The 16,797-nt window shown below is 37.9% G+C and overlaps 2 protein-coding genes across 8 annotated transcripts in view; one reads left to right on the top strand and one right to left on the bottom strand.

The window, feature by feature from the left end:
- The window catches only part of LOC107071655 (agrin), a 141,154-nt gene extending 129,917 nt beyond the window's left edge, over positions 1-11,237 (top strand). For 3 of the 4 annotated variants that reach the window (XM_089178450.1, XM_089178449.1, XM_015331473.2), the window contains 11 exons: positions 3,607-3,801; positions 4,032-4,205; positions 4,348-4,687; positions 4,777-5,004; positions 5,124-5,794; positions 5,878-6,289; positions 6,381-6,634; positions 6,704-6,800; positions 7,098-7,205; positions 7,533-7,707; positions 7,784-11,237. In XM_089178450.1, coding sequence (XP_089034576.1) covers positions 3,607-3,801; positions 4,032-4,205; positions 4,348-4,687; positions 4,777-5,004; positions 5,124-5,794; positions 5,878-6,289; positions 6,381-6,634; positions 6,704-6,800; positions 7,098-7,205; positions 7,533-7,707; positions 7,784-8,044 — 2,915 coding nt within the window. In that variant the 3' untranslated portion in view covers positions 8,045-11,237. The remainder of the gene's footprint in view (positions 1-3,606; positions 3,802-4,031; positions 4,206-4,347; positions 4,688-4,776; positions 5,005-5,123; positions 5,795-5,877; positions 6,290-6,380; positions 6,635-6,703; positions 6,801-7,097; positions 7,206-7,532; positions 7,708-7,783) is intronic. The other variant, XM_089178453.1, reaches the window with a different exon arrangement.
- Positions 11,018-16,569, bottom strand: LOC107072482 (actin-binding Rho-activating protein). Of its 4 annotated transcripts, none has more exons than XM_089178520.1 (4): positions 16,450-16,569; positions 12,113-12,243; positions 11,762-12,011; positions 11,018-11,668 (listed from the first exon to the last, which is right to left on the bottom strand). In XM_089178520.1, exons 1-4 carry the CDS (start codon positions 16,474-16,476, stop codon positions 11,561-11,563), a joined length of 516 nt encoding a protein of 171 aa, XP_089034646.1. In that variant the 5' UTR covers positions 16,477-16,569; the 3' UTR covers positions 11,018-11,560. The 4 variants fall into 4 exon arrangements, with proteins under 4 accessions (XP_089034646.1, XP_015188151.1, XP_015187989.1 ...); XM_015332665.2 differs by lacking the exon at positions 16,450-16,569 and adding an exon at positions 13,306-13,446; XM_015332503.2 differs by lacking the exon at positions 16,450-16,569 and adding an exon at positions 13,088-13,347.
- Between the last annotated feature and the right edge of the window lie 228 nt (positions 16,570-16,797).

Raw genomic sequence — 16,797 nt, 5'->3', positions numbered from 1 at the left:
TGGGTTCACTGAGCGTACGCCGCACAGGCCGCTTTACATTCTACGTTACTGAACATATAAATGATTGACGGATTGACGGAAAATAAGGGGATAAGTGAGATAGACACAGTAGGTGTATCGTGTATCCGTAAGAAGAGCAAATGCGCGTCTGAATACAAGTTAGAGATAATTTCGACCATTATTCTACGACCATTATTCTACGACCATTATTCTACGACCATTATTCGACGAGCATATATTATAATCGGATACGTTTAAAATTATATATTGTTAATCCATAGAAAAGAGAAAATTATAAGATTTTCGTCGCGCTTCCATAAGCTAACTTTATTCTTATTTTTCTTGTCGCGATCGAAGCTAAGAAAAGGGATGAATAATAGGCGCGGCGAATATCAAGGAACTAACTTGCAGCAGCCTATTTCCTTTGTATCCAAAGGTGATAATAAACTTATCAACTTTTTACTAACATGTATATATGTATATGTTTATAACCCTTGCACCTCTCTAACCACCCGGAGCCTACAGCTCGGGGGCCACTTTACTCGCTTTCGTAGTCGACTTTGATCTCGACAGATGGATCTCGAAGGATCTGGAAAGGAAGCAAAGGCCTCTCTTTTGTTTACCCCTTATCGTCGTCTATTGTGCGATATACGTTTGACAGTTATTGCTTTCATTAATCAAACTTATCACAGCAAATTCGCGAGGGTGGGTGCACGAGTAAGCCAGCACGCACACGAGCACACGAGCACACGAGCACACGACTACGCTCATTTTACGTCGGTAATTAGTTTCCCAACTCAAATATGAGAGCTCTGAGCTCTGACAAATTGAAACCACGGAATCGACCCAATTCAAATTCAGACTTTGGTAAGCATACCGTTACCTTGGAAAATATTCAACCGAATAGGAATGCCCGAGACACGGGCCAAAGAGCCAAAGAGCTTTATCTCCGAACGCGAGATCTAATTAAATCGATATTAATAATGACAATTGTTCCGACCATTTTTAAACTTGCATTTCCGAGAATTGCATTTCCAGAACGATCGATTTGAAATTCCTGATCGGAGTCTAAGGATAGCTTTACGATAAAAAACAAAAAAAAAAAGGGCATGCAATTAATCGTACAGTAATGGTAGCTGTGTTCAAGGTGACACGATCGATATCGGAGAATCTATCTGCTTTAACGAGCGAGCGAGCGAGCGAGCAGGCTGGTGGTAAATCAGAAAAAAAAAAAAGTAATAAAAAAGAGAAACGAAAATACGGTAAGATCTTGCCTCGTTGTTTTTCCTCGTTTTGACTCGTCCTCCTTCTTGCATTACTTAGCTCACGGAAAAGTTCGTAAAACAAAACGTCGAAATCTATTAAACTCGGGCCCTATTTTTGATTGGCCAGTCCTCGAAAGTCCTTTAACCGACCTCCTTCCTGAAGCCTTCTACCTAAACTCGAAGAAAGTCAATACTTTAAAAAGTTCAAATCTATGCGTGTTCCTATGAAAATAAAAGAACAAAATGATGAAAGAGACGTTTTCGAAGGAACGTAATGAGAGATAGCACTTTGCTTCCCGTAAATAATGCATGTTGTAATTTGTGGGGTTTCTAGGTAGGAGGGCTAGGTAGTCAGGAGGAGTAGTCAGCAAGCAACGATCACTTGGATGCGATCCTGAAAGCGTGACGCGCCTTTGACGGTCGCGCGAGTAATAACGATCGAGTTACCGTCGAGGATACGGTAACGAGGGAATTGATCAAAGTGAGAAAACGAGGGAAGACGAACCATATCTTTGCTCCATCTCCTCTTACTTACTTGCTTACTTACTTATTTACATTCCAATTTTTTCACAAATTCCAATTTCTAAACGTTCCTTATTGGTCAAACTTGCTATTTTTCCTAAAAGAAAACTATTCGAAATAAACTTCCGATTTAGTAAATTTCCACTTAGATTTTCTTTTTTCTTGTCTTCTTTCCGTACGTAAGTATTGATACAAAGGCATGCTTCTTATTCTCAAGAAATATTTGAATCTTTGTAAGCTGGAGATAATGGAAATTACTATTGTATAAGGATATACAATACTTGCTACTTGAGGAAAATTTATTACAAATAAATGCCTTAGACGTTTTTCTCCCTTCTTTACCTCTCCTTCTTGTAAAAGTATAAGCAAGAATAAAGAAACAGAAATACATCCTATAAACGATAAACTCTGTTGACCGGATTCTTTGTCCTTTGAATGCATAGTAAAAGAAAAAAAAAAAAGAAAAAAAACAAGAGCTACAGAGAAAAATATGAATAAATACGGATATTAGAGTAGAATAGAATTCTTTGAGTAAAATATACTTTGATCACCGATAATGCACTTTCGTTAGTATCTGGAATTTTTGTAAACTCTTTTTTCTCGTCGAAAAAGTCAACTGTAAGCATCCTTTTGTTCTTGTAAAAATATGCACAAGCAAGATAAATTGAAAAAACAAATGCTTTCGAAAAAGAAGAATGAAAGTAAAGGAAAGGCGTAACGTAGTACATATTATATTTTGCAAAGGTTTCTACTTGTTTTTTCTTATTTATTAGAGACCGAGAAAAATCATTTATACAAAGTCTATTTTGCGAGCAACGTACCACAAACATTTATCTATACGTATATTTGAAATCTATCAAACGATCGAAGAGAAAAAGTACAAATGCGGATAGGGGAGGCTTGGTTAAATAAATGATAAAAAATACAAAAAATAGGAAAAATCGAAAAAATTGACGAAAATCTTGGAGGAGATATATAATAGGAAACAACGGTGCAATTGGAAAGTAATTAAAATCCCATCAAGGCAAACCTCCTGCCCCTCACCCCCGAGTTCACCGAGTTACAACTTTTGTTACTCGCGGCTGGCTTGACTTACGGTCTACGAGTCGATAAGATTAGCTTTTGGATTGTCATTATTTACAGAAATTGCTATGCATCGAAGCTTACGAACGTTTACTACTACTACTACTACTACTACTACTACTACTACTACTACTCACGCGTTTCTCTTTTTCTCCTTCCAATTGGATTACTTCTTTTTTAATCGATCGATGCAAAATAGGAATAACGCATGTAGATGCATCTAACATTGAATACTTTGACGAATTTATCGAAACATCAATAGCGTCAACATCATCGGCGACGACAATTAATCGAGATTAAACGCGCCAAGTATTGTTCGCATTGTCGATCGTGTAAAAATGACCATGTAAATATGCTCTACAAACGATCCCTTTTAATGAAATTCCCTCCAGTCACGGATTAATTAGGGTGAATATATATATATATATATTTATTGCGACCACACAGGCCCATCGTCCTCCGTTATCCGCAATTTAATATATATTTCAAATAGATAGTCGCGGACAAATCGAACGCATAAAACGAACATTCTTTACATCGTTCCTTCGCATTACTTTACTTTTAAATTACTTTTATTAAAAAAACATTTAAATTCGTTTCTAAGTATATACGATAAGTATATCTATATATGTATATCTACTTTCATTAGTATATGACGTTTAAGATTAGTTTAGTGAAACTCGCAAGAAAGGATCAATTTCTAAGTAAGTAAAGCGAATGTTCATTAAACTTTCAGACGATCCTCTCGTGAACACGGACTTTCCCGTTAAGAGATACACTGCCGTGCAATACACCCAACCAGCAGCCGCTATTTCTCCATTATCTAAATCTACCAGGCATCTTTTGGTCCCAGAACCAGATCCACGATACTATTACACTCATCGAGCTCATCAAGAAACCATCACCATCGACAGAGATAACCTTAAGCATGGTAAAACAAAGCTAATCTTTGTCATAAGATTCCAACATGTGTCGTGTATTAACGCGAAGAAAAGGAACGCGTTCAATAACAAGATTTCCCTTATTATTCTTGCATTAGATTTGCATACAAAGTTACATATATTATCTAACGCTAATTCTATTCCACTAATACGCTAAAGTTTGCAGCTGATAAATAGATAGATAGATAGATAGATTAAACCGTTAATTTGGATTTCGTAGGAGTTGCAGCGGTATATCGACCAACTCCTGCGACGATTAGGGTCGTCACTGCCCTTCTCGGTGATCTTTGTACCGACGATAAGGATTGTACGATTCCCAATAGCGAATGTTCCGACGGTGGTTGCATCTGTTCCGAGGGTTACGCAGAAACAAGTGATCGACAAGAATGTTTCGGTAAGAAAAATCTCGTCCATTGAATAATCCTGATACACCGTGAAATACAGCGTGAAATACAGCGCGAAATAGACCGCGAAATAGACCGCGAAATAGACCACGAAATACATCGACAACGATCGCGTCTTCATTTTCATCGCAGCCAATTACGTGCCAGTGACACCGACGGAGGAATTTCGTGCCTGTCTCTCCTATCCTTGCCACATGACATCAACGTGCATCGACCTGCCGAGCGCAACATTTGTCTGCATCTGTCGGCCGAATTATACGGGGCTGCTGTGCGACGAAGAGATAAACAAGAGAGATTACGAGGTACCTTCCTTCGATGGTAAGAGCTACGTCAGAATGAGCAGACTGAAGGCTTATCATAAGTTCAGCATCGAGGTAGAATTAAAGACCTACGCCGACAACGGAATTATACTTTACAATCAACAAAAGAGCGACGGGACCGGTGATTTCGTTTCTCTTGCCATCGTCGATGGGTAAGATTTGTCCAATTTCCATTTTTCCTATCGCTTAATATAAAGGTATACTCGTGTCAATAAAATTCTCTATTTCCCTATTCCTTCAGACACGTACAATTTAGATACAATCTTGGCAATGGTCCGGTTATTCTCACTTCACCAGAGAAAGTTACCATGAAGACCTTCCATAGAATAGCAGCGAAAAGATACCACAAGGATGGAGTACTGATCTTCAACGATGGCGAGGATATCGTTGGTCAGAGCCAAGGAGTTCTCAAATCCTTGGATCTCAACCAGGATACGTTCGTTGGGAATATGCCGAGCAATTATTCCAAGTGAGCGAGATTATATTACTATGCATGAGTATCGTCGAAATATTACGTCGAATATTATATAATCCCGATTGGAGTCGATATCTAGGTAATATATATTATGTTTCGTTAACGTCGAACAGAGTCTACGACAATATCGGCACCAATCATGGTTTTCTCGGATGCATAAGAAAGCTAAAGATCAATCGTATCTTCGTGGATCTGCACGTTGGACAAGACAAGGACGTTTTAGAGACTTATCGCGTAAAGGAATGCGGAGACAACGCGTGCGCTAATCTTCCTTGCGAAAATGGCGCGACGTGCCAGCCAATCTACGAGGAGGATCTCTGCAATGGCCGAGAATGTCGAAGATTACAAAAGAGGGCCAAGTCCAGGATTAATAAGAAGAACGGCCATAAGAATGGCCATAAGAATGGCCATAAGAATGGCCATAAAAACGGCCATAAGAATGGAGTAAGCATAGTTAGATGCAAGGGCTCGCATTGTGCCTCGATCGATCAACCAAGATCGAGGAAAAACTCGAAGAAACGTTGCGTCGGTAGCAAGTGCGATTACGACTATGATATAGATTTCGAGGCAAGTTTCAATCGTGGAAATTATGCGGTAGAAAAGTACGAACCACCGGATTACAAGTGCATTTGCCCACCTCAATTTACCGGCCGAAATTGCGAGGAATCATTGGATCCGTGTATCGACGAACCCTGTCAGCACGGTGCCACTTGCGACATACTACCTCAGGGTGGATACGTTTGCAAATGTCCTCCCGGTAGGACCGGCGTACATTGCGAAATTCGTAAGTACATCCTATTTAATAGCATTTACAAAATATTTCTATAAATAATTTCTATAAATCGAAATCGATTTGCTGCTTGACAGTGGATGCCGAATTAACGGAACTGCTAATACCGGAAATGTCTAGCGACGGTTTTCTCGAATTACCATGCTTAGAGGGAGTCGCCAAAGCTTTTTCCATTGAGCTGTGGTTCTTAACTCGCCTCAACGACGGCCTTTTACTATATAACGGGCAATTAAACAACGGTAGAGGCGATTTTATCAGTTTAAACTTGGTCCACGGTAGATTAGAGTTCAGGTTCAATCTCGGAAGTGGTATCGCCAATATTACGTCGCCTGATATCGTTACACTTGATAATTGGCATTGCGTTAGAATAAGCAGACTCGGAAGGGAAGGTGTTCTTCAATTGGACGATGGAACGGTAGCGAGAGGACTCTCTGGAAGTCCTCTCACAGAATTAAACCTAGAAATGCCTCTCTATGTGGGTGGTGTCAAGTAAGCTTTTTTTTACCAAACGCTAAAACCCCAAGCAATGGGTTGCACAATGGTTTGCACTACAAGCGACATATTTTCATCGTCGTTTCAGACATTGGAGAGAAGTACATCGCTTGGCGGGAGCTTGGACCGGCTTAACAGGAGCCGTGCAAAGGCTGATGGTAAACGGCAAGACTTATCAAAATCTTGCCGTAAACGTAACGCAACACAACACAGAGATCTACGACGGATTACCGTGCCCGAGCAACGAGAATCCTTGTCACAACGGTGGCGTTTGCCTTCCCTTGTTGAATAGCTACCTTTGCAAATGCGCTACCGGCTACAACGGATTGCACTGCGAGTTTTGTAAGTTCTGACCGCGTGAACGCAGTTCACCACGAATAACTAAAATCCTAAAGATTCTATTCATTTCAGTCATGGGATATGACGTTTCGAGTACGGAAGATTCCAAGAGACCGGTACGATTCGACGGCGACAACTTTTTGCAATTTAAACATCGTGTTGGTAGAAGGTACGTGATCTTGGCTTTTCTAACTAATCTTGTTTCTAGACAAAAATTTGCTAGTTGGTAAGATTTAGCAAAACTGAATGAAATCGAGCGAAAGTGAATGAGATCGAGCGAAAGTAAATGAGATCGAGCGAAAGTAAATGAGAGAGAGAGAGAGAGAGAGAGAGAGAGAGAGAGAGAGATAAAAATCCATAATGAGAACACCGAAGTCCTACAACTTTAGTAACGCTTAGTTGTTCGCTTTAACAAACCCGTTTAAGCGAAATTACTAATCTTCTGATTATATAACACTCCAACTAGTACTAACACAACTAATACTACCCTCGGCGAGTATTTCGAAGAGTCCTACTCCGACTACGACTTGGAGGACGTCGGAGAGTACGAGTACGACAGTTACGATTATACGGAGTAAGTTTCTGATTGCTGTCACAAATGTGTACCGCGTATGTGTGTTGTTAGAGAATGCTTCTTCCTTCTAGTCCCACCGATCGCAATTTCGATCACAATTTCGATCTAAAGCAAGAATCAAAGATCGATCTTCATTATTTAACGACAAAAAACATCTCCTTCCTTTCCTTAAATATAATACTTGCTTACTAAAATACATACTTATTGTGTATAAGACACAGCTTGAAATGTAATCGTTAGGCTGTCGTTACGCTGTCGTTACGTTGAAAAAAAATGTCTACACAGGTGTATATGCGAAAATGCACGTATTCCTCGTAATGATTTCAGACGCAGAGGGCAACAATCGAACAAGTTTGAATTGCGACTGAAGACCATTCATTCCGAGGGTCTAATAGCTTGGATTGGAAGGGGAAAACTCGAACACCTTATACTTTCTTTGCGCGGGGGTTACGTCGTTCTCTCTTACAAGAGTAAAACGGAACAGATTACCGTGAAGAGTAGGGTAAGTGAAATATTTGAAATAATATAAGAAGCATTCGCATGTCGCATTGGACATTTAATCGTTGCTGCTTTCGTAGGAAAGAGTGGACGACGGTGTTTTTCACCATATAAGGGCGAGTCGAAGAAGACGCGCCTCGACAATACAAATTGACGAGTTTGCCCCGGTTAAAATGCCGATGGAGAGCGGAACTTTACTTACGACCAATGGCAAATTATTCATCGGAGGTAAACCAGGCCACCGTGGTATCAAAGGCTGCGTCACGGACTTTATCATCGACAAGCGTCGATTGCAATTAATTAGACGAAAGATCGACTTTTGTCACGACAACGACGTATGATGATAACGAATCACGGAGACGATCAGACGATTCGCAAGATTCGTAGCTTTTCTTCTCCTTTATCATTGTCATCGCCTTCGTCCAAGTTGTTCGTCTGGATTTCACCTGGCTAGAAGATATCGAACGAACCTCATCAACAAAGGAGAAAGAGAAAAACTTTGAGATTTTTCTTTCCGCGACTTTCTCCAATTCTTGTATCGTTCGCTCCGAACTACCACGATTCCTGCCAAAGTCCCACATCGCGACTGCCATACTTAATAATTGCGTTGTTGTCGCGCCATTGTCGCGTCGCGTCGCGTCGCGTCGTTGTCAAACGACGTGCGTTACAAATAAAGATAGAGATAGATACAAAGAAAGAAAGAAAGAAAGAGAGAGAAGAAAAGTGCTGCGTTTTTTTCATCGAAAGACAATAATATATTTTTAAGATAATACGATAATTATACATGCATAGTATTATATGTATATGTACGTAAGCATGCTCGCGATATTATACGAGGAAGAATAAGAGCTCATATAACAAGCAGAAAGTAAGAAAAGATAGACGAAGGAGCCTTTGGCCGAGATACCCATCTCTTTAGATATTTACAATAAAGCTATGCTAATGCACTTAAAACAGAAGGATAATAATAAAGAACACATAACATTGCCAAGACTGAATAAATATTGGGACGAAAGATACTCTAGAGAGAAAGAGAATGTGTGCGAGAGAGAAAGGCATTAATTTGGTGTTACGTTTGAGTGTTTGGTAGAGAGATTTAATGAATATGAATTTCGAGAATAGACGAATGTATTTTAATGGACTGTTATAATTTATGTCCATAGTATGCCATATGTATGCGAAAACAAATATGACAGGGATCATAGATTCCTTGTATACACGTACAAACGTTGACACACATTAACACAGTTAAGCACACGCTGTTGTTTTTAGGTAGGCGAGGCTTTTTACAAAATGCGCAAACAAATAGATGTATTATAAATATATAAATACTTATAAATATATATATATATATATATATATATATACAGATTACATTCCATGTTACGGTGGATATCACACGTGATAAGCGAATACGACACGCTTATGCATTACCAGATGTAAGACGATAATGGATCCCACCCATGAAAAACCCCGCTTACGTGTGTAATCCAACGATCCGAGCGAGGACATGTGTGCAAGTGCGGGTGCGTGTGCGTATATGCGTATGAAACGAACGAACGAACGAACGAACGAACGAACGAACGCTAGATAAAAGAAATATTAACTAAGGTATATATCTCTTATGCGCGTGCGCTACAGCTAACGTTTCGCAAAATCTGTAAATAACCGATCTACGTTGATCTATCGATTACAAAGCAATGATCGTTTAAAGATGTACAATACTTAAACTAAACGAATGTAACGACCTAATCATAATCATAATCATAATCATAATAATAATAATAATAATAATAATAATAATAATAATAATAATAATAATAATAATAATAATAACAATAATAATAATAATCGTGTAGCGTTTCACGAATTAGCCTTTCCATGCGCACGCGCCGTTTTAGTTTGTGCGTCGGGCCGATGCGATGTGTTCTTCCGTTCCGGGACGAAAGCGTCTAACAAATAAGAACGCCTAAGATAATTGTAAATCGTCGTTACTTTCTCATCAATTAAAAAATATGTAAGCGGCCGAACGCATACTTTTTCGATTGTTAACGATCTGGCTCGTTCCCTCTCTGGAAATGTACGAATTTGATCTCGCGCGTCTCACTTCTTTGACGATGCACGAACGCCTAAGTTTTAACTCTATATCAAATAAGGTTCGATACTCTCTATTTTTCTTCTGTGTATTAACACAATATTTACAATGTATTTTTTAACATATCGAATTTTTCATCGAATTTTTCATCGAATTTTTCATTTATACAAAAGTTGCAAAAGACAATTTTCCAACGATATTAGTTGGATACGATACTCATTTTTACCATTAAAAATCGATGATGAATTATCATTGAAATATAATTCTTATCCGGAAGATCGGTCTATTAGAGATCATCTCGTATTCTGTAATTGTTCGATTATAATATGTATTACAACGGTTTAACGGATAATCATAACGGATTTAATGCAGATTTGTGATGATGAACGATTATACGATAGATCGATCGATTATCCTAAAATGTAATCAAGGCGAAATAAGATTACTAATTTAATAATTAAGGCACGATATTATATCCTTCTTACATATTTATCGTTATTGCCTGAGAAGATGAATGATCGCTTCTCATCAACGCCAGCTACGAATTATCAAGCAATTTCGAAACATATCCCTCTTTTGAGATACGTATTGGGATACCTACTGAGATACGTCACATAAAATGTACATATCTTGTGTATGTATTTTCCTTTGAAACAGTACATACATATCTTTACCCATACATTTCATCGTTTACATATCGAATTGAATGAAATTATTGTATAATCGTATGGTCCAATAACGAGAGTCGCATTCCAACGAATGATAAATGAATAGTTATATTGTTGCGAAATAAATGAAAAAGACAATTGAACGATTATATCGCCCTAATGTATTTGATCGCGTGTCTGGATAAAAGAATGATCATCTTTTGTACCATTAGCGATTGTTCGAGAGCGATTGTTCGAGAACGATTGTTTAACGATTCGAGAGCAGGAACAAGCAAGCGTGCGAACAATACAAAAAAAGATCTAACTTAACTTATAAGCTTACTGCCAATCCAATTCTCGATCACGGTCATGGTGTTCCTTGGATGATTTTCAATTTTTTAAGTACTTCCAACGTTAGAGGCTGGAAAGGGAAAATCGAAGAAGAGAGAAGAAAATTCAGAAGATGCGTTCGCGGTTCGACTCCTTAAACGGATAAACGTCGCAAGATATTTTCGTGTGGACAACAACATTCACGCCACACGAATAATCTACACAGGACAAGAATGCACACGTCTTAATTAGTTTTTTTACTTTGGATACCGTCGTTAACACGCGACCATTTTTGGCGCTATCTGTCCTAAATACTGAAGAAGCTACACTATGTAACAAAGTACACTGTGCATTGTAAAGTGACTGTATATACAATTATAAATTATGCAATTACCTTGAAACTCTGCCATTCTTTTCACGCATGCATGCACTCTCTCTCTCTCTCTCTCTCTCTCTCTCTCTCTCTCTCTCTCTCTCTCTCTCTCTCTCGAAAACATCTACGCAAGTTTAGTCAAAATTCATTCATCTCGAATAATCTATTTAGGCGTAATATCACATTAAACGAATCGAGTTTATCGCGTAATATTTACATCGAATCGCACTCACGCACGCACGGTCATTAACATTTTCCATTGGCACGTCGCGAATCATTTTACAAATACAATAAATACAATAGTGTATATCGAACGAATGTACTGAATGAGAATTCTCTGACAGGAAAAACACCAATAGAGACATCGATGAAAGAGCATCGCATTCGGTAGACATTCGGTATTTCTTATTTATTAACTGATCGGTATTTCTTTAGCGATTTCTTCAATCCGTCTTTTAAAGTCCTCGCGTATTTCACCAATGGGCTTCACCAAGAATATTGGCACATCGTCGTCCCTTCTCTAAAAACACGCATGCAAAAGACAAAAAATGTTAGATTCGATAGTGAGTGATTTATTGAAATCATACTTTCAACGTTTCATTAACTTATTTACCTGGAAAAGACATTCCCCCTCAAATTCAACGATACCCTGTTTTCTGGCTCTTAAAAGAAGACCAACGCATTTGTCGCTGATATGAGTGTAAATGTTGAAGAGATCGCCAAACGTGATGCCAATGACGTCCGGTTGATCACGACATGGCGTACCATTTTGATGAATGACATCGCATAATTCCAAAATTTCTCGAAGAATATGTACGTTAGCTTTTCGACCGCGTATATCCGAAAGAGATCCCGCAGTTGGTCTGAAAAACAAAGACAAACCTTAGACAAAACTCTTTTTTAAAAGTAAAGCACCAACTTCTTCCGTAATTATAGAAATGATCTCCTTAACAGCCATTCGTACCTGCCATATTCGTCTTTGGAAAATTTAGGTTTTTCAATATTCAAGCCAGATGTAAATGGATTTTTGCTCTGTGCGTCTTTGTGCTTGTTTGCATACTGGTCGAACATAGCTACCTTTGCTCCCAAAGATTCCTAAAGCACAATTCACAACATGAATTAAGCAACTTTTCGTTAGAAAATACGTTATCCTACATAAAGCTTTATCACTTGAATTAACAGAGTTTTTGATCAGTAAGCGAGACCAAGGAGAATAATATCTTTTCATATAGTTGATAAGAAAACAGTCGACTGAACGAACGGTCGAAATGACGAGTACTGTCGCGAAAATGCTACGTCATTACGCTTTTTTCAGGGGCTTCTGAGCATAAAATCTATCAACGGCTTCAATCAACGTTACATCTATCAACTATCATCTAAATAATAGAATCCTACATAAAACTATAAGATAGATCATTTTCTTCTTCTTCTTCTTCTTCTTCGTTGAGATTTATTTGACCGAGAAAAGATTCTCTTCTCCGAGTTTCGCATTCGTTTTACCGTTTTTAAATCACCCTCATTCTAAACAAGTTTTTACTTAAAAAAAAAAGCATTGAGTGACAACGTCATTCGACGTAAGCGCGTTTAATCAGCACGGAATGTTGGAAAAAGTCCAATCTTTTTTGAGAAACGCTCCGCGAATTGGCCGTGACCATAAAAGACATCTCGATGGCATTCTGACAAATTTCCGAATCTATGCTGACTGCTGCTACATTCATACGAACGGGGCAGGCACGTGATATTCGCACGAGATTTTTCGCTTAGGTTTTTCGCTTATTATTAATAATATTATTTAACGATTATGCACATTTGAAACATTATTAAGGTGAGATACAAATATTGAGATGTGAAAACTAATGTTGTAACTTGCATTAGAAATATTGTTTTTTCAATTGATAAATGAATGAATCGAGAATGTAAGTGTAAAAACAATACTCACGAACATTACCAAAGACATGATTAAAGCCGTAGATAAGCGTAGGAATAAATCAAATATTAATACTGATTTGGTATTTTATCGAGAATTATTATTATGAATATTCAGTTATCAGGAAAAATGATAACTATGTTATATGATATGTCCTATGTCCTACGACACTTAATCGTTAACGTTTCTCGTATTTAATTATACTTAAGCACATAAATATGTAAGCTGACCGGTGTAACGTTTCTCTTATGAATGCGTCGTCGCGACGTCTTGCGTCCTTCTTATAAGAAAGAACCGACGTCAAAAATCTCCCACCAAAGGCGGGACGAGCCCAAATATTTTCTGCTTATTCGAGCCAATTTCGTAGGGAATCCTTGCTTTTTGATTGGCTGCCAGCCGATCCTCCATCTCCGGAAATGATATTTCCTCGATTCACAGGAACGGGGAAAACGAGCTCGATAGATTTCAATTTCATTCATCTGTTCTTTCGAGAAGAAGATTTTTATTATTAGTCTTATTATTATGTCTTTTATTTCCTTACACGTAAAACGTCTATACAACCTAGTGAATACTTTTTCTCTGCTTATCCAGCACGTATCGAAACATTCATACTTGTAGAATTTTCAAGTATGGAGGTAGATATCTATTTGCCTAAAAAAGATGCTGCTCGAAATGGTCGTGCATCATATTTGCGCAATTATGTAATTTATTGGTGTTTCAAACCCCCACCCTCTTACCTTACTTACTTACACTTTAAATTCGCGTGAGTTTAAATCTTTACTTCGTAGGGCGATAAATTAACTCTGGCAAAAGTAAAACTTAATCCAAGCCATCAAAATGCCACTAGAAATTATTGTGATATACTTTCATTCTATTCGATAGTGCCAAAACGCTCTTTGAATTTCTCCGAGGAACACGCTTCTGTCGCGTGAAAATGTTCCAAATTAGAGAGTACGTAATGAAAAGGAAGGAAACGAAAGACTTTATTTGGATAAATCTCTCTTGCTAGATGCGAATGTAAATGCGATATTGATGCATTTCAAGCATGTGCATATTTCACGTAATTGCATCGAATTGACGACATCGAATTGACGACAACGACAACGACAACGACAACGACAACGACAACGACAACGATTCATTGTCATGCTCTCATTGACAAATTTACAATTTGCTACAATCAATTCGGATAGTCTAGAGATGCGATTTAGAAATTGTTTTGGAAATCTGAAAATGCAAACATTCGGCCGGAAACACGAAATAAGATATCTGTTTTACGTCGTCTCGGCATCAATGAACATCTACGTAAGCGACCGTGACGTGACGGTACGATGATGCTTTCTCACTATAATAGTAAATGTAAATTCTTGGGATACGTAGGACTGTGAGTCGTCTTTGACGCGTAGGTAGATATCACGAATGATCTAACAATAAGTATCTAAATTTATCCGATGTTTACGCTCCAAGCATGATTTTTCAATAAACCGATTCATTCTCCTCGACTATATTAGTATTGGGATTCTTTCTGAAGAATGAATTTTCAAATTCACTGATATTCTCGATATCGTTTAGATCGTTTAATCGCGTGAATAGCGATAGGTGCAACATTCATCTTATGGATTAAATTTATCCGTCCTCGTAAACGTCGTTAAAGTTAACAAAGAGAAACTCCATAAAAAAAAAAAAAAAAGCTGTTAGAGTCGTTGGCTTTCATGCCATTATTTGGTACCGAAAGAAGTAACGAAGCTAACCAAATGCAAGCAAGGCACGGGATCAGAGGTCAACTTCGAGCTAACTGGGCTAACTATAAATAATTCTCGAGCGGTACTTGGTTCATTCGTTCGCAAGTCTATGGCACAATACTCGCTTTCAAATTCATTCGTTGTTTCACTCGTGTGCTAACATATCTCAATGAACAGCTGTTTGTATAAACAACGATGGCGTAATATGTATCACGGAAATTAGATTAGTATTAGACGTAATTCTCTTAATGCACATTAATGAACTCTGCATAAATTTAGAATCTAAAGTCGAGGGCGACGTAAACCTTCCTACCGGAATTTACAGCACGCGCCTGTAAATCGTTCATCAAATGGACATAAATAATTAATAACTTTATTTCTATAATCTTGTATTTTCAACTGTTTTCTTTTATAAACATAGATAATTATTAATCTTTCATGAAGCTTCGTCCAATTGAATCACCAATTTAATCACAGAAGTAAACTCCACGAACCTTCTGTGTCGTTGAACGTTTCCAAGGGAGGTGGTATAAATAAGCAAAGATACGCTCTTCGATTGGAGACAAGGACGACGTGTGGCGCCTCATCAAGGTCAAGATTGAAAAAAGTAGTCAACTATTTCGATAATCGACTGGACATCGGTTCCGTTTTTAAGGACGCGTAGGAGCTTAGCTCTCACGTCTGAAATGATATAAAGACGATTTTTTGTACGCTACAATCTCGTATCTTCTCGTATATTCACAAATTAGTTTTTCAGATGAAACAAGATTTCCCGTTTTTCGCTAGAAACGTATGTATATGTGCTCGGACGTTCCAATGGAATATGCACGAAATCGCAGCATAATTCATGAGTGGCCCCTCATAAATTTCCCGCAACTCGGACGAGTCATTGCGTGTGAAAAGCGTAGATGCGAGAATAAATTTGTGAGACGCGTCAGCGAAGGATTTATTCGGAAGACCCGGCATTTCCGTAAATCGACTAAAAATATCTAACCTGAGGAGAATTGGAAAAATAAAAAATGAAAAATTGAATAGGTCTTGGCGGTGTTTAGGCGGTCTAGAAATTCTCGGTACCTACTCTACTAGTTTTCATTTTTTTTTTTTTTTTTTTTTTAAATAATATCGTCGATATATCAAAGAAAATCGTTCGAAAGATTCATTCATCTTAGCTCGAAAACGGACCCGGAAATCGCCACTAAAAATGATTTTCGCTCAGAGTTATTATTTTTGGCCACGTGCGTCACACTTTCGGATTCCAAGTTTACTAATCGTTTATCTTTCGAATCAAAAATCATTCCTCTATTCCCCAGCCCCTCTTCGCTTCATCGACATCCGTTTGCTTGAAAAAATAAACGATTTATCAAAAATAAAAGGTATTTTGCTTATTTAGCTCGTTGTACGCGTACATGTACGCTCGTTGTACGACACATTTAACGATACCAAATCTCAGCCGAAGACTAATTCTACAATTTAGGAAAACAAACTTGTTTTAAACGTCGACAGTTTTTGCGTTTTGCCAATATAATACTATAGACTACTACAAAATCATTAAAAAAAAAAAAAATTACAGAGAGAACATAACGTGTTCTGGGAGTTCTAGAGCTATAGAGAAGCTATATAGAATCTACTGACCTCGGATGAATCGGAATCGTTGTCCATTCTCGCAAATATAACTAAATTTGGAACTTGGTCTTAGTAATACAATAATGATTTCGATATCGAGCTAATAACAACACAGAGTGAAGCAGCAAGCGATGACTTTGCTATGACGATGGGCTTCTATTTTCGATTGACTGCATCGAGCACGTGGTCACCAAATGACCACAAGTGACTTACGAAAACTTAACATACAAATATACTTTAGGAGAGTCCAATTTTCTATTTACATGCATGTATGTAATAATGCAAAAAGATGCAAGTAATTTTTCACAAATCTATATTTGAAATAATTTTATAACAATAAGTGTGCATGTGCATGTA

The sequence above is a fragment of the Polistes dominula genome, unplaced genomic scaffold (genome assembly GCF_049000335.1).
Source record: "Polistes dominula isolate Pdom_NZ unplaced genomic scaffold, Pdom_raw_medaka contig_373, whole genome shotgun sequence".
NCBI classification, from domain to species: domain Eukaryota; kingdom Metazoa; phylum Arthropoda; class Insecta; order Hymenoptera; family Vespidae; genus Polistes; species Polistes dominula.
The sequence above is the reverse complement of the archived record's forward strand: the minus strand, read 5'-3'. Positions and strand labels throughout refer to the sequence as shown.